This window comes from Dreissena polymorpha, chromosome 5 (assembly GCF_020536995.1).
Source record: "Dreissena polymorpha isolate Duluth1 chromosome 5, UMN_Dpol_1.0, whole genome shotgun sequence".
Taxonomy (NCBI): Eukaryota; Metazoa; Mollusca; class Bivalvia; order Myida; family Dreissenidae; genus Dreissena; species Dreissena polymorpha.
Window position 1 is genome coordinate 46,176,591 of NC_068359.1, and position 27,945 is coordinate 46,204,535.

General features: G+C 35.3%; 2 protein-coding genes across 4 annotated transcripts in view; both read right to left on the reverse strand.

Annotated features, from left to right (window-relative positions):
* LOC127880518 (protein rolling stone-like) overlaps window positions 1-27,945 on the reverse strand; it is a 317,579-nt gene that overhangs the window by 131,581 nt on the left and 158,053 nt on the right. The window lies entirely within an intron of this gene.
* On the reverse strand, window positions 129-27,922 carry LOC127880523 (tafazzin-like). 2 transcript variants are annotated; one of them, XM_052427836.1, is made up of 7 exons: window positions 27,746-27,922; window positions 15,560-15,688; window positions 14,433-14,642; window positions 12,544-12,585; window positions 11,124-11,186; window positions 6,550-6,680; window positions 129-5,167 (listed from the first exon to the last, which is right to left on the reverse strand). In XM_052427836.1, the coding sequence occupies exons 1-7, from the start codon at window positions 27,885-27,887 to the stop codon at window positions 5,048-5,050; spliced, it is 837 nt and encodes a 278-aa protein (XP_052283796.1). In that variant the 5' UTR covers window positions 27,888-27,922; the 3' UTR covers window positions 129-5,047. The 2 variants fall into 2 exon arrangements, with proteins under 2 accessions (XP_052283796.1, XP_052283797.1); XM_052427837.1 differs by lacking the exon at window positions 15,560-15,688.

Here is a 27,945-nt window from a genome sequence, read left to right on the forward strand (position 1 = left end):
GGAATTAACACACCCAGTGGCCTTTTGTTCTGAAGCCACATGCCGACAATTCAGAAATTCACCGGCAATTGTCCTAGTAATAATACGATAATAATCAATTTGCTTTCAAATAAAACCAAACACTGGTCAAACTGATTAATTGAATCATTGAATGAGAACATTTGTTATAATAAAGTTACAATAAACAGCATAATTATCTGGTGCATTTTGTATAAAATACATTTCAAAAGGAAACAGAATACCCTTGATTACTGTAATCACATTTATCTGTTTTTACTAATGGAAGTAGATTTTCTGATTGTTAACTATTTTGGTGTTCCTGGCCAAAAAAGTCATAACATTTATATTGAACTCTTCGGGCTATTGAACATGTCTTCGGGCTATTGAACATGTCTTCGGGCTATTCAAATTCCATCTGATTAGCCTGAAGGGCTATTTGGCTAAAATATTTAGCGTGAAGACTGGTGTAGGTACACTTCCACTTAAGTGTTCCCTGGAAACAAAACATATATTCTAAGAAACTAATGACCCAGAATGCATATCACAGTTGCCAAACAGCGAGGTGATTGAAAACATTAGAGAAAATAAAAAAATAAACCATAATAATTATGCAATTTTTAAGACAGGTTATATTAATATTTTGTAAAACATTCACATTTCATAAAAAAAATATTAACTTAAATTTGCATGCTTTTTTCACTTCTAAGTAAATTATTCCCAACAAATATACCACACTACAATAATCAATGTTCAATGACTTGATAACATTAAGAGAGATTATTTAAGTTAACCCTCATCTCATTAATTCTATCAGTCGCAAGAGACCTAGTTGGATCAACAAGAAACTAGAGCTTTGTCACATAATATTTTGCATGTCGTCTTCACTTAAAACAGCGGACACCATGCTCAATTTTGAAAACGCACTAAGTGACCCCATGACCCATATTCATACTTGACCTAGACATCATCTAGATACAACTTCTGACCAAGTTTGGTGAAGATTGGATGAAAACTACTTGAATTAGAGAGCTGACAACATTGTGATGTTGAAAACGCACTAAGTGACCCCGTGACCTTGTTTTTGACCCGGCATGACCCATATTCACACATGCCCTAGACATTATCAAGATACAACTTCTGACCAATTTTGGTTAAGATTGGATTAAAACTACTTGAATTAGAGAGCGGACAATATGATGAGGTTTAAAACATACTAAGTGACCCGTGACCTAGTTTTTTATCCAGCATGGCCCATGTTCAAACTTGACCTTCACATCATCTAGTTACAACTTCTGACCAAGTGTGGTTAAGATCGGATTTAAACTACTTGATAAAGAGAGCGGACACCATGCTCAATGTGTAAAACGTATTAAGTGACCCTGTGACCTAGTTTTTGATCTGGCATGGCCCATATTCGAACTTGGCCTTTAGATCATCTAGATAAAACTTCTGACCAAGTTTGGTGAAGATCGGATGAAAACTACTTGAATAAGAGAGAGGACACCATGCTGAATGTTAAAAAACGCACGTATTGACCCCGTGACCTAGTTTTTGACCCCGCAAGGCCCATGTTCAAACTTGGCCTAGACATCATATAGATACAACTTCTGACCAAGTTTGGTGAAGATCGGATGAAAACTACCATAATTACTCTATGTTTTCGGACACTTAAAAATAATTAATTTTGTTCGTGTCCGAAAACTTAGATACGAAAAATATTCACAAAATACAGGTGTCCGAAAACTTAGAGTCGAAAATTGAAGCGTCAGAAAATAGAGTCAATTGTATCAACGACTACCGGTAATAGCACGCGGTGTAAAATACCATGCCGTTCAGTATAAATTACAATTATATGTGTTTGCACTGCATTTTAAATAATTTTAAATGCCTAATTTATTTGACAGAAAGTTACTACAAGGTTGTACTTTGACCAACCAGTTCAAAGATGAGCATGTGATGTACCGATACTCGCTAGTATTAACCTGTAATTAACGCAAAAAAAAGCAAACTATGAATTCTTTGTTTGTTGATTTCAGATAGTTGTTGTCTAACACCTTCCATTGTTCGTAAAACTTGCAAAAGGGTGCATCACACTTTGGAGCTTTTAGTATTTATCACAGTTATTTTACTGAGAAGGGGTAGTACTATTGCGGTAGATATTTGAACTGTTAATTGGCACTTCCCCTGGTAATTGTCATAACGCTTATGCTATCGGGCGAAACCATTGTCTAATACCGGTTTACAAGGTTATTTACCCAATAACGCAAATGTAATGGTCCGTTTCCCTCAGGCATGCACCTGTCATGTTTTATGATGTTAATCTGATTGTAAACCCCCATGATAAAAGTGTCATAAGATATCGAAAACATGACCGATATTTGGTAAAATAGCGCTGTAAAATATACTGTCCGAAAACTTAGAGACAAAAATTATGAACAATTACTTGCGTGTCCCAAAATTAAGTCACAACAATTATTACTTTTGCTAAAAAAAAGGGTGTCCGAAAACTTAGAGTGTCCGAAAACATAGAGTTATTACGGTACTTGAATTAGAGAGCGGAAAACATGATGAATGTTTAAAACGCACTAGGTGACCCCATGACCTAGTTTTTGACCCGGCAAGGCCCATGTTCGAACTTGGCCTAGACATCATCTAGATACAACTTCTGACCATGTTTGGTAAAGATCGGATGAAAACTACTTGAATTAGAGAGCGGACAACATGCTGAATGTTTAAAACGCATTACCGGTAAGTGACCCCGTGACCGAGTTTTTGACCCAGTAAGGCCCATGTTCGAACTTGGCCTAGACATCATGTAGGTACAACTTCTGACCAAGTTTGGTGAAGATAGGATAAAAACTAATTGAATTAGAGAGCGGACACTTAATACAGACCAACAGACAGACCGACCGACAGACAAGTTCACTCCTATATACCCCCCTAAACTTTGTTTGTGGGGGTTTAATAAACAAATGTTGTGTACATATAGAGTTCTGGGGACTGTTTAAATTTAAATTACCCCAAGGGTAAACTTGTCTCTCTGGGCCCTTACATATAGGTTTTAACCCTTTACCACTTAGATACGTATTTTGACATGTTTGAAGTCGCTAAGACAGTTAAATTTAATAAAAGACTTACTCGATTCAAATTTTAAAGCATGAGCAGCAAGCAGCATAAAACCTGAACAGACTGTGAGTTACCATTTTCACTTTGCCTCTGAGTTGGAAAGGGTTAATAATACAGGTAAGCAGCTCCACCCATTAGGTAATACACTCTCAGATTAATAAATCGTATTTTCCCTGTTGCACTTGCTGTTGAGATGTTGATGTACACATTTAAAAATTAAAAATACATATGTCATATGTTCCAATCATTAAGAAATTAATTTCTCAATTACTACTTACGTTGATTCAAAGATTACAAATGCGTACCCCAGTATGCTATATTTACCAATCATTAGGTTATTAATGTCTCACTTTTTGGACAATTACTAAAAATGAGTTTCAATAATAAATTCCTAGATATTCTGCATCTGTGTCAGACACACAGCACAGTGTCTGCTAACTTTGCTATCTACATGATATGCACATAACAGAGCCTTGCTCTGGGATAAAGAGAATACTAGGTCGGTGCCGAATAAAGCAAAGTTTATTTTGCGAGGCTTAGAAAATCTGAACCACGAGCCTTGGCGAGTGGTTCAGATTTTTGTTCCGAGCAAAATAAACTTTGCTTTATTCGTCGGTTTATTCGTCACCGACCTAGTATTCGATTTATCCCATCAATTTTCTTAGTCGTAAATTATTTCTTTAAAAATAGAATAGGAAAATCGAACTACACCGAAAATTCCAAAGTTATTTTAAGCAAACATTGTTTCATTATTTTAATCGTGCCGAGCCTAATACATTACAAAAAGATCAGTAAGTAACCTGTTTTTCTGTTTATCATACCTCTACGTCCCCGATTATTAAGAAATAATGAAAAAAACACACTAAACAACTGCAGCTTTAGCGTTAAAGAACATGCATTGTGTCGTATGACGTGTTAATAATGACGTCACGAGTGCGCGGACTTAATATTTGTAAATAATGATTTTTATGCTTGTTCAGTTGCATTATCTTTTAAAAATATATAACATCTTGGTATCAAATTGTTTGTTTTGTTGAATCTGATTCGATTTTACTAAAAATGATTACTTTATAGTTGATTCCGAGTAATATAACCAATCTCCGCCACGCGTGACAGCTATATTTCAGCACTGCCGAAATAGAGGAAAATTTATTCCACAGTGGTTTATTTTGACAATGCACGTCTGATGATGGGATAAAATTGGGCTTAATGCATGGGCATTATAGGATAATAGGGCTTAATGCATGGGAATAATAGGATAATAGGGCTTAATGCATGGGCATTTTAGGATAATAGGATAATAGGGCTTAAGGCACTGTCAGCTTGAATAGTTTTTTTCGTTAAAAGGAAGTCATTTTTAGAGAAAATCCAGTGTCTTTTTTCTGATCAGCCTGAGTGGATGCAAAGACTAATCTGGAATGACATTATGTACATGCATTAAGCCCCATTTTCCCACACATAGCTCAAACAAATGTCACTATTCAACCGGTAATAAATTATGTAATTTTAGCAAAAATATATCACACATGGACATTTTTGCAAAACCCATTTATAACTGACCATAAACACTCCTTCATTGAGATATTCAAGTGAATTTTGATTAATTAACTGCACATTATCATTATAACAGTAATATGATATATGAAAAGTCATACAGTCAGAATAATCAATAAGTGCTCAAATATTAAGGTCATAAATTCTGCTTTGATGTTACCTGTACATATCTGCAGTATTGTTATTATTGGAATTTAGCATTATTAACGTCATAACATGAATCCCCAGTTTGGCGACACCTTTTTGAATTTAGCATAAGTAAATGGCAACAACTTTTTACAGCTGATAGGAAACCCTGACATCCAATGTTTTTATTTCCCAGATTAATTCTTTCAGTGTCATACAAAAGGCAAACAGTGGCTGTCTGCTATCTGTTCTTGTCCTCCTCCGCTGTTGTCCAATACTGTTTATGAAATTGCTCGGCTCGTAGCTTCAGTACGGCCATTTCTGCCTGGATGACGTCAGTCATTATCTTGCGCATCTCGTCCTGTGTGATATACGAGATTGATATTATGTTAGGCATTGCAGCAGTTTGTGGTTTCATACATAAAGGATCTGAAAAAAAATAGACGCTTCATACCAAATTTTATTAAATTTGTTCAGGAATCTTGTTAGTAAGTGAGTGGTTGACAAGCTTTCTAACACATTTCATATACAAGTCTAATAAATGATGGTGTAAAATGACAAGTTTAAAATCTATTTTATCACATGCTTTTTAATAAGAAAAGAAAATTAATATTCACATACATGTTACTATATAAAAGGTTTATATTGCATTAAATAACTTAATGTTGCAATGTTATTTCAGCAAAAGAACAAAACACGATTGGTAAGCCAAACAAAAATTACCCAATGAAAACGCTCAAGAAGTAGTTTTATACATGTTTAAGATAAAAACATCAGTAATGCATAAATGACATAGAAAACAGGGTAGAGCATGTGATAAGTTTTTATTGCACATTAATGACGGAATAAAAACATCTTTCTGAAGAACTTTTGGCACAAACGTTCCTGTCTTTAATGCTGCATAATAGAGGCAGTTATGGCAATTGCAAGTCACAATGAATTTGGCATAATGTAGGTACATGTAACTGTAAGAAATTTCACCCTATGCATGTTCTAATAGAGTTTTACCTAACGGATATATAGCCTCCTAGACGTGCCACCCCTGACCTATGTAACCTTGCAACTTTGCAACTCAGACATAGGGGCCCCTGCGCCATGTGTGCAAACAATCCTTTAACCCTTTTCCGCTTAAAAGCAAAGTGAAAATGGCTATGTGCAAAACAGCTTAAAACCAGAACAGCCTGCAAGTAACTCGCAGTCTGTTCAGGTTTTATGCTGTTTGCTGCTCATCAGTATCTAAGGGTTGCAAATGAAGCCTTAAAAACTTGAATCTAGTAAGAAAGGTATTAAATTAAATTTAACTTTCGAAGGGACTACACATGTGTAAAAATATGTATCTAAATGTTAAATGGTTAAATAATCTTCAGTCTTAGCTAGTCTAAATAACGGCAAAAATACTGTTAATTCCTTGAGTAAACAAACCACATGCCTGGGCCCACATTCACCAACCCATTCTTAGACTTAAGAATAAAGAAAAAACTAAAACCAAGAAAAATACGTCCGGCATTTGGATATGAACAGGCTACTACTGGTGACAACGTCATTAGAAAATGCTCCACATTAACAATGATGTAGATAGAGGGGGTTAATGCCATGTTTGACTCAAACTTAAGGCTTTTATGAATAATCAAATTTAAATTAAAAAAAAAAATTGTTCAAGGATTGTTTGCTTAATAATGGCCCTAGAAGAATTTTTGAACACCAAGTACAAAGTTAAAACAACACAGATATTGGCTGGTTTACCGGAGTCTTCATCAGGGATCTCATTTGTTCCACCTCTTTGGTAAAGTCTAGCTTCTCACTGAAATAGATTGAGGTCTTCTGTCCCAATCTCGGAAACAACGGTCCTCCATTGGGAAAAACTTTCTCGAATCCTGAAAAAAAACACTTGATATATGTGTTTTGATCAGTAAGCTTGTGATTTAATCCATTACCACTTAGATACATGTACGTATGTTTAAGCATTTGTAGGCCCTTAGAAAGTTATATTTAGTTTAAGACCTTTCTTACTAGATTCAAGTTTTAAGGTCTCATCTCCAAACATTAAATACTGATAAGCAGCAAACAGCATAAAACCAGAACAGACTGCAAGTTACTCTCAGGCGTTTCTGGTTTTATGCAGTTTGCACATAGCCATTTTCACTTTGTTTTTATGGGGGAAAGGGTTAAGAGTAGTTTAACAAGAGTTTATCACAGTAGTGCCAAATCCCCGCCGAAATGTGTTTGCTTGTTCGACAACATTTGTTTTAGAGAGTAGAATAATATTTGAAAAAACAAAAAAAGGGAGATAATTCATTATGCTCGGGACAAAAATTTACTTTAAAAATTATATAAAAGGAGAGATAATTCAAAAACTAAGGTAGATAGAGTTATGGTTCTTGGTCACTGCACTTCTCCTAGTTGCCATATGTTTATATTTCAAGTTTCAAGTAAATCCCTTAAGTAGATTAAGAGTTATGCTCTGGACAAAATTTACTTTAAAACAAGGGCTGTTTGTAAAACATGCATACCCTCCATATGGGCTGTCAGTTGAAGCGGCAGCCATTGTGTGAATACGTTTTTTTTCACAGTGACCTTGACCTTTGACCTAATGTAAGTTATCATCAGGAAACCATTGTACTATTTCAAGTCACTATGACCTTGACTTTTGACCTAGTGACCTGAAAATCAAAAGGGGTCATCTGCCTGTCATGATCAAGGAGGGAGTAAGAGGGGGGTATAATGTGGGGTGTGGTAATTAATTAGATGTTTTAAAAAATTTATTTATTTATTTTTTTGTTGGGGGGGGGGGGGTTGAGAGGGGGGTATAATGTGGGTTGTGGTAATTTATAAGATGTTTAAAAAATGAGGGGGGGTGGGAGGGGTGGGGGTGTGAGAGGGGGGTATAATGTGGTGTGTGGTAATTTATTAGATGTTTAAAAAAAAATGGGGGGGTGGGGGGTTGAGAGGGGGGTATAATGTGGGTTGTGGTAATTTATAAGATGTTTAAAAAAAATGAGGGGGTGGGGGTGGGTAGGGGGGAGTGAGAGGGGGGTATAATGTGGTGTGTGGTAATTTATTAGATGTTTAAAAAAAATTGGGGGTGGGGTGGGGGTGGTGGGGGTGGAGGGGTAGGGGGGCTGGGGGGTGAGAGGGGGGTATAATGTGGGGTGGGGTAATTTATAAGATGTTTAAAAAAAAATTGGGGGTGGGGGGTAGGGGGTTGAGAGGGGGGTCTAATGTGGGGTGTGGTAATTTATTAGATGTTTAAAGAAAAATAAAAATAAAAATTTGGGGGGGGGGGGTGGGGGGGGGGGGTAGGGGCTGGGGGTGAGAGGGGTGTATAATGTGGGGTGTGGTAAGTTATTAGATGTTTAAAAAAATTGGGGTGGGTGGGTGGGGGGGTAGGGGGAGTGAGAGGGGGTATAATGTGGTGTGTGGTAATTTATTAGATGTTTAAAAAAAAAATATTTTTTTTTTGGGGGGGGGGTGGGGGGTTGGGGGGTAGGGGGAGGGGGGTGAGAGGGGGGTATAATGTGGGGTGTGGTAATTTATAAGATGTTTAAAAATTGGGGGGGATGGGGGGTAGGGGGGTGGGGGTGAGAGGGGGTATAATGTGGGGTGTGGTAATTTATAAGATGTTTATAAAAAAATTGGGGGGTGGGGGTGGGGGGGTAGGGGGGGGGGTAGGGGAAAGTGAGAGGGGGGTATAATGTGATCATATAAAATAACAAATGATCTCACACTGACATGAACAAATATGCTCTATTTATTAAACATGAAATTTAAACTTATTGCATTTGTTTCCCCTGTTTATAAGAAAGATATAATAGTGTATTACCTCCCCTGTCCTGCTTATATTTATATCAATCAACAAAATTAAACATTAACACAATATTTAATATACAAAATATACAAAAAATCTCATATTCTGATAATATTTTTATTGATCCACTTTATTTTGCTCAAAGGATGATGTTTCATTGGACTGATAATTATAGATTTAGGATAACAGACCAGTTGCTTCAGTTATATTGTTCAGAGTTCGCCCTGTTGGCCGCGTATGCGTTCTTGAGTTATCATCCAAAAACTTTTTTACTATTTCTGGTCACCGTGACCTTGACCTTTGACCTAGTGACCTCAAAATCAATAGGGGTCATCTGTGAGTCATGATCAATGTACCTATGGAGTTTCATGATCCTAGGCCCAAGCATTCTTGAGTTATCATCCGGAAACCACCTGGTGGACGGACCGACAGACCGACCGACAGACCGACCGACATGAGCAAAGCAATATACCCCCTCTTCTTCGAAGGGGAGCATAATTATATAAAAGCGGAGATAATTCAAAAATTAAGGTAGATAGAGTTATGGTTCTTAGTCACTGCACTTCTCCTACTTGCCATCTGTTTATATTTCAAGTTTCAAGTAAATCCCTTCAGTAGATTTAGAGTTATGCTCCGGACAAACATTTACTTAAAAATTATACAAAAGGGGAGATAATTAAAAAACTAAGGTAGATAGAGTTTTGGTTCTTAGTCACTGCACTTCTCCTAGTTGCCATCTGTTTATATTTCAAGAGTCAAGTAAATCCCTTCAGTAGATTTAAAGTTATGCTCCGGACAAAAATTTACTTTAAAATTATTTAAAAGGGGAGATAATTCAAAAACTAAGGTAGATAGAGTTGTGGTTCTTGGTCACTGCACTTCTCCTAGTTGCCATCTGTTTATATTTATAGTTTCAAGTAAATCCCTTCAGTAGATTTAGAGTTATGCTCCGGACAAAAAAATACTTTAAAATTATATAAAAGGGGAGATAATTGAAAAACTAAGGTAGATAGAGTTAAGGTTCTTGGTCACTGCACTTCTCCAAGTTGCCATCCCTTTATATTTCAAGTTTCAAGTAAATCCCTTTAGTATATTTAGAGTTATGCTCCGGACAAAAATTTACTTTAAAGTTATATAAAAGGGTAGATAGTTCAAAAACTAAGGTAGATAGAGTTATGGTTCTTGGTCCCTGCACTTCTCCTAGTTGGCGGGGATAAAAACCATATCAGACGTGCACTCTTCTGAAAGATTGCAACTCACGGACAAAGAGAGTATATGAGTGAAAAGCGGGGTTAACACATGTGCGTTAAGTATCGTCCCAGATTAGCCTATGCAGTCCGCACAGGCTAATCAGAGACAACACTTTCCCCCCAAACTGAATTTTTGCTCCAAAGAGACTTCAGTAAAAGAACAAACCCATAAAAGCTGAATGAGCCTGTGCGGACTTCTCAGGCTAATCTTTTATGACACGTGCATGCATTAAACCCTCTTTTCACAGAGCACGGTCCATATTGATTTAATGGTTGGGGCAAACCACCGTTGCAGTGACCTTTCAAAGGCGGTGACCCTAGGTTAAATAATTGCATGTGAAAACAGTTCATGTTCTTATATAAAACAAGGGTTGATAAGAATAAGCATTGATCTTCTGATAAGATTTTCAAGTGTTTGATTGTTTGCAATATGGTAATGGCAATCAAAAACAAGTTTAAAGTACATGATTACTTTGTATAATCCAACACACCAATATTGAAAAAAAACACTGTTTCAAAACAAACTACAATTCAAGAGCTATTTTTAATTTAAGGTACTAGATTGTTGCTCAAGGTTAATGATTGAGGGAGAATCATATGACACTTATTACATACAGCTGAATCTCATTATCTCAATGCGGTTTAGTCTGATTTCCACTTTAGTCAAGGTGGAGACATTTCCATGATAGTTAATTTTCTTATTTTCTATAAAATACTATGGTTCATCTCAAAGCTTTTAACCCTTTGCATGCTGGGAAATTTGTCGTCTGCTAAAATGTTGTCTGCTAAATTTCTAAAATTAACATTTTCTTTGATTTTTTTCAAAGAATACTATCAGAATAGCAAACAGTTTGGATCCTGATGAGACGCCACGTTCTGTGGCGTCTCATCTGGATCCAAACTGTTTGCACAGGCCTTTACAATTCGGTTCCTGCACTGAAAGAGTTAACTCGATTTATCAGAAACATGAAAGTAACTTTTCATTTCTATCTGTATTTTCACATTATTTGTTTTCTAAACACGTTCTGCTGTTAATAATACTTTTAATAGTTTAACATATCTAGTCTTTATTAACATGACAAACATAGGTCATACGAGCATGTAAAACAGTTTCATTTAACACTTTGTCAATTTTAAAGCATTCAAATTCTGATGAGTCAAACAGACAGGATAAAATTGTTTTGGCATTCACATCAATTTCACTACTACGAAAATCAGCCATTGAAGCATCCATATGCAAATGCACACACATGTGTACCTACCCACGTGGTGTATCAGCAGGACTAGTGGTGTCACACTTGGCTCAACGATCAGTCTCCCAACCCCTGAAGGACACAAAAGCAACATATTCTTCTCCATGTACATATAAGAAGAAGAGTAAAAGCCAGTTTCTGAATAGTGTAGCGGCTGTATAATCACACTATATGATATTTTTTTATCAGTATGTCTCCAGCGGTTTTACTCCATATGAATTGGATTCCGGTAATCAGTAACACAGTAACACTCCGTATACCATTTAAAAAATAATTTTCACGATTGTTTTTTTTTCCAAATTAGAGAAGAAAATAAATTAACCCTTTACCACTTAGATATGTATTTTAACGTGTTTATAGACCCTTAGAGAGTTACTTTTAGTTAAAAGCCTTTCTTACTAAATGAGTTACATTTAATTAAAGGACTTTCTTACTAGATTCAAGTTTTAAAGACTTCATTCCCAAGCCTTAGAAACTGATGAGCAGCAAACAGCATAAAACCTGAACAGACTGCAAGTTACTCGCAGGCTGTTCCGGTTTTATGCTGTTTGCACATACCCGTAGCCATTTTCACTTTGCCTCTGAGTGGGAAAGGGTTAAGAAAGAAAGCTTTCATTTGATGGGCAGACTTGAGACTCAGTTTTACGCACTGTCTGACATTTAAACAAGTAAAAAATAAGAAACATTAATTGCTCTTGTCAGGGTGCAGGATCACGTGACTTTGTGGGGTTCCCTATATTAACTTTAATGGATGAAAACATGACGGTCAGTGGTGCTTTATTTAAAATAACTTTTAAAAACAATTTTAATAGCCTTTCAACTAGTGCATAAAAGACGGATTTTTATGCTGCTTATGGCAATGTGAAATACATCAGCATTACTTTACTTAATAAGCCTGTGTTTTTGTTCAAAAATCTAATTGTACTACATGGTTATGCTTCATGCAAAGTGAAATTTTGTCACCGATTTCGGACTTATTCAAGGATTTATTCTTATACTGTAAAATATCTTCACAAACCGCAAGAAAAACTGTATTTTATGCACACAGATTTTTTCACATGTATTTCAATAACTTCAGTTATTTGCAAAAATAAAGATCTTAACAGTGTGTTTACATTATGTTCAGCCCGTGTGTAAACCGCTGAAAACCCTGTTGATTCTGCACTCTGATATGGTTTGTACAAATTTGAAGAAATTGATAACATTTCCTGATTAAGCTGATAACTATGCTTATTTTCCCAAATGAACTGGTGTTGATCCATTCCAAAAGTGGTGAGGAAAAACTTGGTTTCTGTAGTATTAACATTTTGTCTAATAACATGAATATTAATTTATACTGAATGTATATAATTAAAATTTCAATTTGTTTTCTGCATAATTTACCTACTAAAGATTTATTATTATAAATTTATTACATTATCTTACTCACCCCATTTTAATCTTATTGGTTTCTGTTCCAAGTTAATTTTTCCTGTAAAAAAGCAAATAACAGGTAAGTAATAGCATATTTATCTAAAACTATCAAATTTCATAGCATATTTATTCAAAACATATTTGTGTTTTTTACATTCTAGCTAGCAGTGTATTCACAGGAAATACATTACCGTAAAAAATGTGTGGTTTCATATAGAATTCTCATGTCTGATTTCAACACCTGCTCTAACCTATGAAATCATACCAGTACCAATATTTTGGAGATTACCCATTACATGTACATATTTACACATTCAATTACTAGCTTGTTCAAGGAACATTTTAATTTTGTGTACATAACAAGTTCAGCAACAGCATTTACAACTTATTATGTTTTCTCAAGTTTCTGTTTTTGAGGTCATATTACTAAATTATTATTACATAATAAATAAATGCCAGTATATGTAGTTAATACATTAAAAACAAGATGTGTTTGTGAAACACAATGTTCCCCTATATGACGTTTGACCTTGAAGGATGACCTTGACCTTGACCTTTCACCACTCAAAATGTGCAGCTCCATGAGATACACATGCATGCCAAATATCAAGTTGCTATCTTCAATATTGCAAAAGTATTCATAAAATAAGCGATTTGGGCCACATATATTTGACCTCTCACCTTGAAGGATGACCTTGACCTTGACCTTTCACCTCTCAAAATGTGCAGCTACATGCGATAAACATGCATGCCAAATATCAAGTTGCTATCTTCAATATTGCAAAAGTATTCATAAAATGAGCGATTTTGGCCAAATATATTTGACCTCTGACCTTAAAGGATGACCTTGACCATGACCTTTCACCTCTCAAAATGTGCAGCTCCATGAGATACACATGCATGCCAAATATCAAGTTGCTATATTCAATATAGCAAAAGTTATTGCAAAATGTTAAAGTTGGCGCAAACAGACCAACCAACCAACCAACAGACAGGGCAAAAACAATATGTCCCCCACTACTATAGTGGGGGACATAATAATGCTGTTTCAACATTTTGTATTTGACCTTAATTAAAACCAGAGCCTATAGCTTTTTGAAATGCCAGAGTCAGTTTCCTGGGTAGAACCAGTACTTGGTTTCTTTGGACACGATCTTAAGAAAGCTCTCAAAGTGAGGATCAAACCCAAGACATCGGAATCAAAATGTGGATACCATATCCAATATGCAACTGCAACCTGCATAAAATTAATATGGATTAAAGTGATATTATGGGCATTTTTCACTGTTGAATTGAGCTGAAAAGAATTAATAGGTCAAAAGAGTTAGTTAAAATGTGGTATCTGATAAATTATCTGCAACTCATCTTGCTTCCAGTTGTTTATAAAAAATATATATTATACTCGATATTTTACATAATTGTCCCAGTCCTCTAAGCCGAGCGGAACTGTCTTTTAATTAGGAATCAGAGTTAGTATTCGTGTGTCGTATGAATAGATATCGTTGCAGGAAAACGAATCATTTCTGTCGTCAGTTGTCAAACGAAAGTACGGTTGATATTCAAATGCATTATTTTTCCATTTCCGGGATATTGTTTTAGTATGTTGAGGCTGCATTAACAAAATATAAGTGTATATGAAGTGAAAACACCCAAAATAAACTACAGTTGCGATAGACACCTATAAACATAGCATATACTGTTAGATGCGTCTAACGTCACTTTAATCAGGGACAACACTTTCGGCCCAAACTGGATTTTTGCCAATAAAAGACTTTCTTTAAATAAAACTTACAATTAAAGAGCTAAGTCTTGTCCCCTGATTAGCCTGTGCAGACTGCGCTGGGATTAGGCTTTATGCATACGCATTGTGACCCTATTTCCCAAAGCAAGACTCTTATGTCTAACCTTCAGGAAACATATGGACCCACTTCCCCTCCATGAGCTCCTTAACACAAAAGTCCATTGACCTCTGCATGACTCCGGCCCCTCTCGTCACTGGAAGCACTTTGCCCAGGGCCATAAACGCAGACTCCCATCTGCTTTTAAAGCAGACATCCTCTGCCGCTGTTGACCATCGCAATCTCGGCAACTTGATATCATTCCATCGTAGAACACCTGTTAAAATATGTGAAATTTGAAACAAAACATTGGTAAACATGGTTCTAGATGAGATATAGCTTCTTCATGTTAACTGTACATTTTTTTGTACCATGAAATCAGAAAAAATTGTTGTCGAATTGCTATCTAGCAAAATGTTTTGATAGAAAATGTTTTTTAATATGGGTAGACAGAGTTCCGTAAAACAATCAATTTCAAAGTTGCAGTTCCTTCTTTTTTTGTCACTATACTATGGTTTGGTTATAAATATTGCAATGGTAAATGCTTTTTTTATGGAAAATTGTTACATGTTACATGTGAAATAACAACTATTAAAGCTTTATTCAGTATAACTAGGAGTGTCATTTATTTCTTTAACTTCACATATTTTATTATTATGTACAGAAGTCAACTAAAGCGAGGATATAACATTAAAGGGACCTTTTCACAGATTTTGGCATGTATTCAAGATTGCCATTAAATGATATAAATTGATAAATGTAATCCCTGGAACAAAATAACTCCAGGAAAAAGCAAGAAAAACAAAGGTAAGAAAAAAAAATCTCAACTGGGCTCGAAACACTGACCCTTGGAGTAAAAGTATATCACTTAAACCACTCAGCCATCCGTGTTCATACAGTGAGTCACGTATTTTACACTTGATATAAGTAATCATTCTAGTATAAAAAAAATGTAACCATAACAACAGAACAAATTATTCAATTGTTTCACGTTTGTAACACATTATAATTATCAGCTTCTTATATCGTCAAAAGATGCATATAATGGATATTTATGAGCATGGTAATTGTTCAGTATTACTGATTTCTCACAAATATCAGAACTACAACAAAAATTTGTGAATCTGGAACATTTTTTATAATTTTGTAAATTTACCGAAGCGTGAAAAGGTCCCTTTAAGAATAGAAACTAACTGAACATAAGTGGGTCATCGAGACGCGAGGTATGGTTGGCAACTGTTATTAGACCCCGCCCATTTCTGTTTTCCATGGTGTCATGAAATGTCCCCAAATTGTGTACTCCTGTTCTGTTCAAGACATTGCCTGGAAAATAAAATTTCTATGAAACTTAAAACAAAAAGACTCCAGCTCAGATGTATTATTCTTGAATAGGCCTTAGAGAAAATTTATATTTAAAGCAACAGTATTGAAAATCGGTCTGCTACAATAAAGTATAACCCATTCATTAACAATTTAATTGAGTTCTTAAAATTATTTCACCCTCTTTACATAACCAGTAATTAATTAATTGATAAATTTACTACTATATTCTACCAAGGTGACTTAATAACAATGCATGAAACATGTAATAAAAATAATTAAAATTGAATTAAATATAAAAATAATTAATATCTGACCTGCGCTTAAACTTACATTACATATGGTAACTATTGGTTTAACATGCAAATTAAACAATTTTTACCCCATCTTGTAGGCAATTTTATATATTCAGAATAAAAAAGTTTTGTTATTCAATTCACTTTCAATTAATTGAGTAAGTGGTTTGTAAGAAAATTAAGCATTAATGCAAATATTCTTCTTATGGTCTGTTCATTAAGAACAATTTTACTTGAATTAAAACATGAGAACATGTAGAGCAGACAACCAAATATATTAATATTATAATTGGAAATTATACAATTGTGCATACAATATTTCCTGAATAATATTAATAATAATAAAAATTCCTTTTAAAATTCAGCCAGTTAGATTCAAAAAGTGACAGTTTACACACAAATGTCAATTTTGACAGATCATAGCTTCTAGCAACTTCCTGAAATCAAGTCACTATTACAAAACATGTACATGTACCCAGTATGTCTTGCAAATTGACATATGCTCCCTAGAGCAGTAAAGAAGACAAACTGCAAGGAAAGAGTTCAACTAAAACAGGTTAACTAGTTATAAATATTTAACCCTTAAAGCGCTGGAGCTGAATTTTAAAGGCCTTTGCAAACAGTTTGGATCCAGATGAGACGCCACAGAACGTGGCGTCTCATCTGGATCCAAACTGTTTGCTATTCTGATAGTATTCTTTGAAAAAAATTCGAAGAAAATGCTAATTTTAGAAATTCAACAGACGACATTTTAGCAGACGACAAATTACCCAGCATGCAAAGGGTTAAGCACAAGGTGAAGAAGAGCAGTTATAAACACTACCAGGAAAAAAAGGAACAAGAGGGCCTGAGACTTCAGGGAACTGAACTGCTCTCAGACACTTTTGAGATGTTTCTGAAACCATTTTCAAAATAGGGCAAAATATCAACTAGAGAGATAACAGTGCTTTACTTTAGCCATACATGTATAAGGAAAAATGTACCGCCCCCTGGGGCCATGTTTTTTAACAGACCAGAACCATTTTTTAACTCAACCAAGATATCATTAACACAAATATTCTAACCAAGTTTAATGAAGATAAACAATAACTGTGACTTGTAGAGTGTTTACAAGATTTTACTATAGCCAAATAAGAAAAAATGCCCAGAACCCTGGCGGCCATGTTTTTCAACCAGCCGGAACCAACATGTCTAAGATATCAATCAGACAAATCTTCTGACAAAGTTTCATTAAGACAATAAATGTGGCATCTAGAGTGTTAACAGGGCAAATGTTGACGACGCACAACAGGCGACAGAAAAAAAACGATCACAAAATCTCACGATGACCACCTTGTGCTCAGGTGAGCTAAAAACAGAGCAAATTCCAAACACGATAGTTTTTGTTATATCTTATTTTTATCCCACATTTTGAAACTTCAAGGTTGTTTTTTAACATGGTTTTTGCCTTTAACTGGAAGAACTTTTAACTGTATGTACGGTAATTACTCTAAGTTGCCAACACTCTAAATTTTCAAACACCCCCTTTTATGGCCAAAATTATTATTTTTCGAGACTCAAAATTTTCAGACATGCGGGTTTTTGTCAATAATTTATGACTCTAAATTTTTGGACAGTACATTTTGCAGCGCTATTTTACCAATTTTCTTCCCTGTTTTCGCTTATCTGGTGTCACCTCCATCATGCGTTTTTTTTATGCCAATGACCATATCAATTGCATAATTGGGTTAATAACCATTTATATGGGTAATAAAAATGGTTTTATCTCAGAGAGATAACTGTGACAAATAATAAACACTTTAATTACTATATAAACAAGGAAGGTGTAAAACTGACAAACAAATGAAGAATTCATAGTTTGCAGATTTTTATTTAAGTGCATTACGTACAAGGTCATACTAGACTAGAGTATCTGTTAATCAAAAGCTCATCTTTGAAACTGTAGGTAATAAAAAGAGCATTTGAGTAACTTTCTGTACAAAAGACCATAAGAAATTATTTTCAAAAACGTGCAATAGTTTTATACTTTTTTTAACAAGCACATGATATTAGTTGTTAGTACATTGGACGTTTTTACAAATTGCAAACCGGCATCTGATCGTCAATGCAATTTTTTCAGTTTGTCTCTAAATTTTCGAACACCTGGAATTTAAAAAATATTATTGGTATTTTCAGACAGGATTTTTTTCAATTATTTTTAATTGTCTGAAATCTTATTTACGGTACTCAAAAAAGATCAAATAATTCAAGAAGAACTAGTACACTAGTATTGCCAAACACAATCCAGATATAACAAGCAAATTCGTAGAATTGATATCCCCCGCAACATATGCTTTGTTTGAGGATGGGTGCAAATCGGAGGGATGAACAAACTGACAGATTTTTTCAAGATACAAAGGGCCATAACTCTGGTTTTAACAGATGGTATACAATGCCATTTGGCGTGAATCATCCTCTTTAGTGTTTTATACAGGAAGGAAAAAGGGCGTGGTGCAAAATTTAAAAAAAGGGCACTTTAGCGCGCGACATCCATAAAAAGGGCACAAATATATTTGTATAGTGACTTAATAACAAGCTTTGTTACACACAAACATTGTATGTATAGTTTTGAGATTTATTGTTGAATAATTAAACCAACAAAATCCAGAATGTATATTTTATTATGTGTTTTATATTTTCATGTAGTAACAAAAAACAAGATTAAACACCATAGGATATATATCTTATACAAACTATAGCTTTTCAAAGAAGTCTTAGAATACTGTTAAATGAGTTACCCTCTTAAACAATTATTTATATTTAAAACGTTACACACATTGCACAAACAATTCCTTTATATGCATCTTAAATGGAGATTCACAAACACTAACACTTTGTTGAATAGTCAGAAAGTTCTGCGTAATGACATTGTTTTCATGACCACGTGTTGTATTGTGTACATTTTATTTCGCAAAAAGAGTAACTAGGAACGGCGCCGTACTGTCTTTTGTTCATTGTCAATTAATTCAATATGCGTTAATTGGTCTCCGATATAAACTTGTTTTGCTTACAAAGCAATTTGCATCAATTTCTAATTTACGTTTCGTCGAAAGTGGAATGCCAAAATCGGAAAGTGTACGTTGCGACATTCTAAACACGAATGATAAGTGGTACAAGTTCAATATTTTTGTAAAATTCATATCTGTGTTTGCCAATTAACATATTTTGACAAGTTACAAACGGGTCATAATGTTCTTAATTGAACCAATGGTGCAGGCCTACTACTGTTACAACAATTAACAACTTTTGGCCAAACAGGGTATCAACTTCTTTGCCGACATTCACACGTTATTGTAATCAAAACATCGTGACAATAAACAAGCACGTGCTCCAATTAAGCGCGGTCTGCCTAACCGTGAACAGCAAACGTGTTAAGATTGTCGTCTGCTACAATTCATCAACACACATCTACTGTGAGCCTGCGCCAATTGTATTGGATAGGAGGCGGAGCGTTATTTTAATCGACAGCTTTAATACGAGCCTGCGCCAATTGTATTGGATAGGAGGCGGAGCGTTATTTTAACCGACAGCTTTAATATGTCACGGGTTGCTATTTTCGGCGAATGGCCAATTTTCAGGAAGTACAGTGGACGTCATGGGGTTTTGTAATCGGCGTATGGAAACAATTATCGGGCGTAATATACGGCCGTACGCCGCTTAGTGCAAGCCCTGTAAATTAATTTTTATAAACTTAAAACTGTTTTGCATTAAATTGAAATCAAATCAATATTGTACAGATACAACTGGTGTTTTTTTAATTTAATTACGCTTAAAAATAAATGTTTTGATATAACTGAATTATGCATGAAATGCACAATTTTCACGTGAATAACATCGAGGTTTTCATCAAGTCTCCTAAGTAACTGTGCACGATTGTATCAAGACCGATTAGTGTTACAAAGCCACTGAAATTATCGATTGATATTGACACATGGTTATTCACGCATGACGTATTCACAACCGCGCGAATCTTCGCTGATAATAGTCGGCTTAGAAGCTTGGTTAAGAGGCAAATAAGATGTTATCAATAAGGTCGCGCACGGCGGAAAACAGGGCGGTGGCCTTTGAAAAGGGCAGCGTGGCGCTGATTTGCTTTGAAAGGGGCAGCGAGGCGCTTCAAAAAAGCGGCGTGGCGCCGCGCCACGCTAAAACGGCCTGGATAAAACACTACTCTTATGCATATATATACTCATACCAAGTTTCAATGAAATACGCCAAAGCACTTCCAAGATATGGCTCCGGACACAATAGTGATGGACGGACGGACAGCTGTACGGACAGCGCCAAAACAATATCCCTCCGCCTCTGGCGGGGGATATATACTAATACCAAGTTTATATGAAATCGACCAAAGCACTTCCAAGATATGGCTCCGGACACAAAAGTGCCTATAGTAAAAAGCATTTTTTCAAGATATAAAGGGCCATAACTCTGTTTTTAACAGATGGTATACAATGCCATTTGGCGTGCATCATCCTCTTATACATATATATACTAATACCAAGTTTATATGAAATCCACCAAAGCACTTCCAAGATATGGCTCCGGACACAAAAGTGCCTATAGTAAAAAGCATTTTTTCAAGATACAAAGGGCCATAACTCTGTTTTTAACAGATGGTGTACAATGCCATTTGGCGTGCATCATCCTCTTATGCATATATATACTCATACCAAGTTTCAATGAAATCCGCCAAAGCACTTGCAAGATATGGCTCCGGACACAAAAGTGCCGGACGGACAGCCGGACGGACGGACAACGCCAAAACAATATCCCTCTGCCTCTGGCGGGGGCGGACGGACGGACAACGCCAAAACAATATCCCTCCGCCTCTGGCGGGGGATAACAAATTATACGGGCAAAAGCCCGCAAAGCGGGCGTTGACCGTTCATACATATGGGAATTTAGACATAAAATTACATAAGAATACCACATATGGATACGTCTCAAAAAAAATTGCCACGCGACATATATTTTCGCGACGCTATTTATGGCCTTGAACAAATCAAAAACACTTTGACATATGCTAAATCACATGTAAATACATACCTCAGGAAAAGTTATATCAATGACATCATAATTGTGTAGCGAATCGCACTAAATATTATCGCATTATTTTTTTTTTCTTCGCAACCGTTCCAAAATTAAGTCATTATTCAATTATCTCCCCTGAATGCTCTTCTTCAGTGGGTATAAGCCGAAGACTGGTTCACTACATAGTGACAGTCTTTACCAAACACAATTTAGGTGAACATAACCCGTCTTTAATATATTGTCAAATCTCAGATTTCTGTCGAATTTATTTGCTTTGATTTTGTCGATATCTTATTGTTATTATTATCCTGACAAATCACAAAGGCTTGTTAAAAAAATTATTTGTTTTAAACATTATAGTTGGCATCTCTATTCTTCCAGTATTCTCGCGGTATTTCAATAACGACACCCTACTGTTTATTTGTCAGAATTTGTGACGCATTTTCCATTCGCTCTCAGAAAGAAGTTTTACGTGTGATCATGAGCAATATTCTGGTAAGTTGTCGTTGTTATCCACCAGAAACACATTTTGTTTTCCAAATTTAAAGATATTCCGATATAACTTTTTAGTCTTTTAGCTTTAATTTTAAACGTATTTACACCTCGTCTGCTCGCACTTTATCGATATCCCGAAAGGTTACATATCACTATAATTAGTTAAGGCCTCAAACCACAAAATCTGATACCCTTGGATTTTCGTACAACAATCTTACGTAAAAAATCTGCCAGATTCGAAATCAGCAAAAAACAAGACACTTATAAATTGTCTGCGTTATTGATCAAATTTTAAGATATTTGTTGGTTTTCCTTTTTTAGAAGCTGTTCTGCGAAGGCAAGAGCTGGGCATCATACAAGCCATTCTATCCAGCAAAACTGACAGTTTTGGTTTACAGATATCAACAAAGGAGGGATTCCTGAACTATCAAAATTTCCAAGCTATACACACAGTCATTATCTGTGGTGATCTTTATTGGTTCTGTTTGTTTACTTGGATGGAACATGTGTGAACTTTTATAGAACTTTGAAAAGTCTATATATGTCTATCTATAAACAAAAATCATCTATGGTATAATAAGATCAGATGTGCAAACAATGTCAAAGGGTTGTTAAATTAACAATTTGAAGGCAATTATGCTGAAAAAATATGAAAGTTCCCATGCAAATTTTGTCTGTATATCGACAAGTGTCTGCCGATAGTTGTCAAACTAGTAATACAAAACTAACCACAAGTATGTAAAAGCACTAAGTACCTGTGATCATTTTTAGTAAGATAGTGTAATTCTAAACAGTAGCAAATACCTTGTTTAGTAAATGCATAATGCAATTAATATGATTTCCATTCTATTGTGTAATTTAAAAAATTGGTTGTTACTTGTCAATCCATGATAAATGTTTTATGGCTAGTACAAAACCAGCAATGTTAATTTTGTAAAAGGTAATACAATACCACCACTTTGTAATTTCATATACGTAAATATTCTTGAAATGTAGGTTGATGACAGTGTTTTAGTTTTACTTATTTTGTAACTATTATTTTATGTGCAAATAAATGATGTGAAGTGTTTTGTATCTCCACACAATACCACATACCTTTTTATATATGTACTGTGTTATGTGTTATTTGAATGTTTAAATAAAAAAATATGGATGATATAACATGATGCATTCTAATATTTGCATTCAAATTGTAACTATAGACAGAGCTCCAGGTAAGGGCCGTACAGCCGTAAATACGCCTTTTTTTATGAAGATTTACGCATTTATTTTTATAAACTGGACGTACAATAACGGCATTAATATCCATTTTACGCATTTACGAAAACAATCTGGCCGTATCAATACGTCTGCGTCAGAACGGCGTGATTTATTTTATTGGTCCCTAACCTAACAACGCTTTTCGTTAATTTAAATTACCGAAAAGTTGTAGACTGGGTTCATATATTTTTGTCTATTCTGTCGCGTGATTTCCTGTAACTTGTAAATCTGTCAAAAACAATATGTCTGCGTGCAATGGAATGCCGGCTTAACCGAAAGCGGTTCAAAACAACACTTTGTTGTCATATAATGGCTACATACGGTGTCGTCTAACCATCCTGACATTAAATATGTAAACCCAGAAAAAGACATTGTCGCCCAGATATTAAACGATTTGATTGCATCGGTGGCTTAAAACGTTAGAAAACATGATGAGAAACGAATTAGACAGTGAAATAAGTGTTCATTTACTTAGCTTACTAGTTGGCTTGTGTTTTCTTGTCAAGAAAAATGAAGAAATAGTATTAGTCATTAGTTGTAATGTGTAGTTGTATTTGCATCATAATTCAGAATGGAAAACCTAATACAGTAACTGTTTAAGAAGCTACATATATTTATTATAATTGCTGCAAATGTTTCTGTAAAGTCAGTTATACACCCTTCAATATCCAAGAACACGGGTAGTACAGTACTACCTGTATTTTTGGATATGGTAGTACAGGTACTAATTGAGTTTAAGCGTTACTCCTTTTCTTTCTGCCAGTGGCAGTACCGTTACTTATTTCACAAATCCTTATCTGGAGCTCTGTATAGAGCTAAGTGTATGCAGTTTAGACTGTGATTTTAGAATTGCTACAAAATGGCTAGTTTTTAGTGGCGAAAAAAATTTAAACTATTCAACAATAGTTTGCGAAAGAAAATTAGAAACCTGCAAGATACCTGTATTTATTAAATATTTTAATTGCTAAACAAGTATGTTGTTATGCTGTTACACATAACTATACATTGATAATAAATAAGAAGACAATTAGTGGTGTTAACGTTTCCCAACAGTAGAAATCATTCTTCTGATGAAGTCAGTGATATACAGAAGAAAGCTCCAGGTATGGCGGTCAATACGTAGTGTGTGTTATTTGACAGTCTAAAACTTATTGGATTAAAAAAATCCTGTCAAATTTGTCAATCAAAATTGATTTGACACATCACATGATTTTGATTATGTTAAATCAGTGTACTGTATGCTAAATGCAACTGCTTAAGCAAGCTGTCAAGTTGAATCGAGACATTTGATGAAACAAACTGTTTCCTGGGTAGGGCCAGTACTTAGTGTCTATATGACGTACCATGACCAGAGGCGTATCCAGAAAATGTTCAGAGGGGGGGCTCAACAGGGGAGGGTGCGGGAGGGGTGTCCCCTTCCGTCGACGATTTTTTTTTGAAATGGCACCTTGAAATGATGCGATTTCCTGCTATCTAATCAGCATTTTGCATGATAAAAGTGCATGTAAAACAAACAAGAACTTGAGTTCACACATCAAGTGTGACAGACACACGGACAGACAGACACACAGGGGTAAATCAAATGTCTCTCAAACCACTAAAGTGGTGGGAGACATTATCTTTATCCATAACTTTTTTAACAGAGTTAGATGGGTGGACCTCCTATTTAACCTTGTTGGATATCCTACTAGGTCAACTTAGATACAACATTAAAATGTTTATGTCCATGTCCCTATGAATGGAAAGCAGGCACACAGCGGACAACCTGTCCTGACCCATTGATGATCTTAGTTTTGTCTTAACAAGTCCTTGGGCACTGATACTCCTTTCACACTCGCATGATGTAACAGGGAACACACATGACATGGACAAAACAGTGTAAATGATGGGGTACAGCTGGGAATCACAATGTGCAACAGAGCCCTGAAGGGTAGTAGGTGGGTTGGGTACACCTTTTCACCTAGCCTGCCATATAAAGTGCAACTCAGCAGGGAGGGACTGAGGGGAAGGGAGATCATCAATGAACCATTCAAGGTCACTAGCACTGACAGGAGAGGCGCACATTTGTTCAGGTATAAACTTCAATCCCATGGCTGCCTTAGTCTGCAAATCACTGAATCGGGTGTCCATTTCGTTCACAAAAGTGTTAACAAAGGGAGTCGTTAGGTTTCTGTGTAGTTTAATTTGGGTGTTGCTGTCTCGATGTTGTCACACTTTAAGAAAATGATTTAGTTTCATATAGCAAAGTAATTCTCCATTTTTGAGTCTATTTTAATTTTAAAAAGTATGGATGAACATCAAAGCAGTTAGCCCGATTTGTAAAAAAAAAAAAAAAAAAAAAAAAATCGCCATTCATTAAGTGTGCAGTTGAATTTCACTGGCAATAACTTGTTACTCAAAAGGATTATCACTCTAAAGAGCTAATACCAATTAAATTCATCAAAGAAATTACCGAAAAAATAATTATGATTGTCCATTGTGTTCGTCTAAACTCTTTAATTGCTACAAATTGAAATACTGTTTTTCACAAGTCTCATGCGGCAGCCATTTGTAAACATTTATCTATAGCTAAATGTATGGATGAATTTCATTAGTTGAATGTATCTTCTTCAGCCAATCAAATAGCGCAGTTTATTACTTACAGTCAATGAAGCGTGCACTTTAGCTGACGAAGGTTAGATCGTCTATACACATGCCTGGGGGCTAATCACACTAATCGACAGCTGTTTATGGCTTAATTAGGGACATATGACAGGAAATACACAAGAGGATTGAAACTGTATGGGGCTCATTTTTATTAAAAATCGTGTCTAGCCAGCCAGCTGGGGGGGGGGGGCTTTAGCCCCCTAGCCCCCCACCTAAATACGCCGCTGATGACGTCGAAAGTCTACAAGAAGTACTAGGTAGAACGAGAAATGTACTTCGACGTACAATTTTCACCGACCCTTGAGTGTTAGCCAATCAGAAGACACCTTACGTCTGTTGCTTTTAGAGATATTTGACATTGAACATTATTATTATTATTTATACTGAATTATGCGACTATCTACCGCTTACTCATAGTCATAGATATTGTGCGTATTTATTAAACATTATTATTATTATAATTTATACCAAATTATGCAACTATCGACCGCTAACTCATAGATATTGTGCGTATTTATTGACCTGGCGTGGCGGAATTAACCTCTGACTTATGCAAGTTATGGTTATCACAAAATACAACCAACGGGGAGGTTATAATACATTATTAATTATCCCGTTAATGCTTTGTAACTGTTTGGTTACCGTTGGGAATTTTCTACACAGTAATGCGCTGGACGGTCGTGATACTCTACCCCGCATGATCAATAAATACTCACAATATGCTGAATAATTTTAATTTTAAAAAGGTAACAATTGAATCTTCTTCAAATTTGTATATAATCTATTTCAATGCATTAAATACTTAAAACTTCTATTTGTTGTTTTTTTGCATTTCTGATATTTTTATTCATTTTGTCCTTAATTAAAAAAGAGATTTTAAACATTTATTATGAATAAATCTGAAGGAAAAGCGGCTCAAGAGACTAGTGTTTTGATTGGCTGTTCAGAAAATGTGTACGTAGAAGTACAAACATGTATGTCGAAGTACAAATTGTACTTTGACGTACAAATATATACTTTGAAGTGTATTTTATATTTATGTTGACGTACAATTATTGTACTTCGCCGTACATTTCTCTTTTTAACTTGTAGGTCTTCTTGACTCAACCCAAATGGTACGCCATAGTATGTCTTTAGGGTTATCTAGAGAATGCTCCCACTAAAGGGTTCAATACAGAGACCTCCCAGTGACTAAGCCAGTTAGCAGACACCCCATCCACTATACCACAGCCACCGAACCAGCTCTAAATTCCTGTGGCTAGAAAAAAAATAAAAATAAGATGCTAGATCTTTCAGCTTGAAACATGTAACTCGTTTTAAGATTGATTTTTTAAGATGCATTACTTAATTATTGCAACAATTATAATATTTTGAACACAATCATGTCCATGTATTTATTAAAAATACATGGTTATAAAAAAAAAACTTAAAAAACTTTTGACCGTAAATTAGGTAGCACCTATAATCATATTAGTTTTGGACAAGTATTTACAAATATTGTGAACTGTCGTTAGTGAGACTGTTTGCATAGCTGAGGCTCCGACCGATACAGACTTTAACTTAAGTTAAGGCACGGATTCTAGATTACAGGGATAAGAAACGGGACCGTTACGCCAAATATCTTGTTGTGTCTAAGTCACGTGACCGTGTCGTAACTATCGATCTTTTATCGAAGCGCCGAGGTTATAAATTTGATGTACCCACTCACGTATTTTGTTAAATTATAGTTTCATTTCTAGGCCGATTTTGACAAATTATATATCATTAGAAAGCTTACGTAACGTAGTTTTCAGATATATCAATATATATTAAGTATTTCTTCTGATTTCGGCAGCCCGGCGAGTTATAACTTTAACTTTTGCAAATAACATACCGTTTTGGAGTTTTAGAATCTAGATTTACGGTTGACATGTTCGTACTTTATACCGATTTGTAGCGTTTATATTTGGAGTTCAGTTTTAAAAATAACATCTTGCTTAGGAGAATAGAATTCTGTACACGATAGAAAAAAAAATTGTTTAAAAACAAAAGTAATTAAGGAATGAAGGCGGGAAAATACCCCACCAGTTTTTACCGACTTAAAACACAATAAAATCGAAATTAAATAAAAATCCTACCATATAAGTAATGATGGGGCGAGTCGTTATCTATGTGGGGCGAGTCGTTAAACATGTGGGGCGAGTCGTTATAAAAGTGGGGCGAGTCGTTATAAAAAGTGGGGCGAGTCGTTATGGGGCGAGTCGTTAAGGGGGCGAGTCGTTAGTAAACCCAAAAATAAACAACAACTTACCTACAAGTTTACTCATAAAATAAATGGTAAGTCGACAGCCTGCAGCAGATACAAGCGTCCACGATAAATCTTTTAATCTTGGCTTCTTTAGATGATAACGAATATGTTCATTTATATCAAATTTCCAATCTTTTTTCGACATTATTGTACAAGTTGTTGTTGTTGTTGTTGTTAACCGTCTTGTTAGCGGGAAGCGAGTC

Coding starts and splice junctions, on each gene's coding strand:
- LOC127880523 (XM_052427836.1), bottom strand. CDS start 27,887: ATGTCGAAAAAAGATTGGAAATTTGATATAAATGAACATATTCGTTAT. Junction 12,586..14,432: donor GGTCCATATGTTTCCTGAAG/GTTAGACATAAG, acceptor GCTTTTTTACAG/GAAAAATTAACTTGGAACAG. Junction 11,187..12,543: donor ACCAATAAGATTAAAATGGG/GTGAGTAAGATA, acceptor TGTGTCCTTCAG/GGGTTGGGAGACTGATCGTT.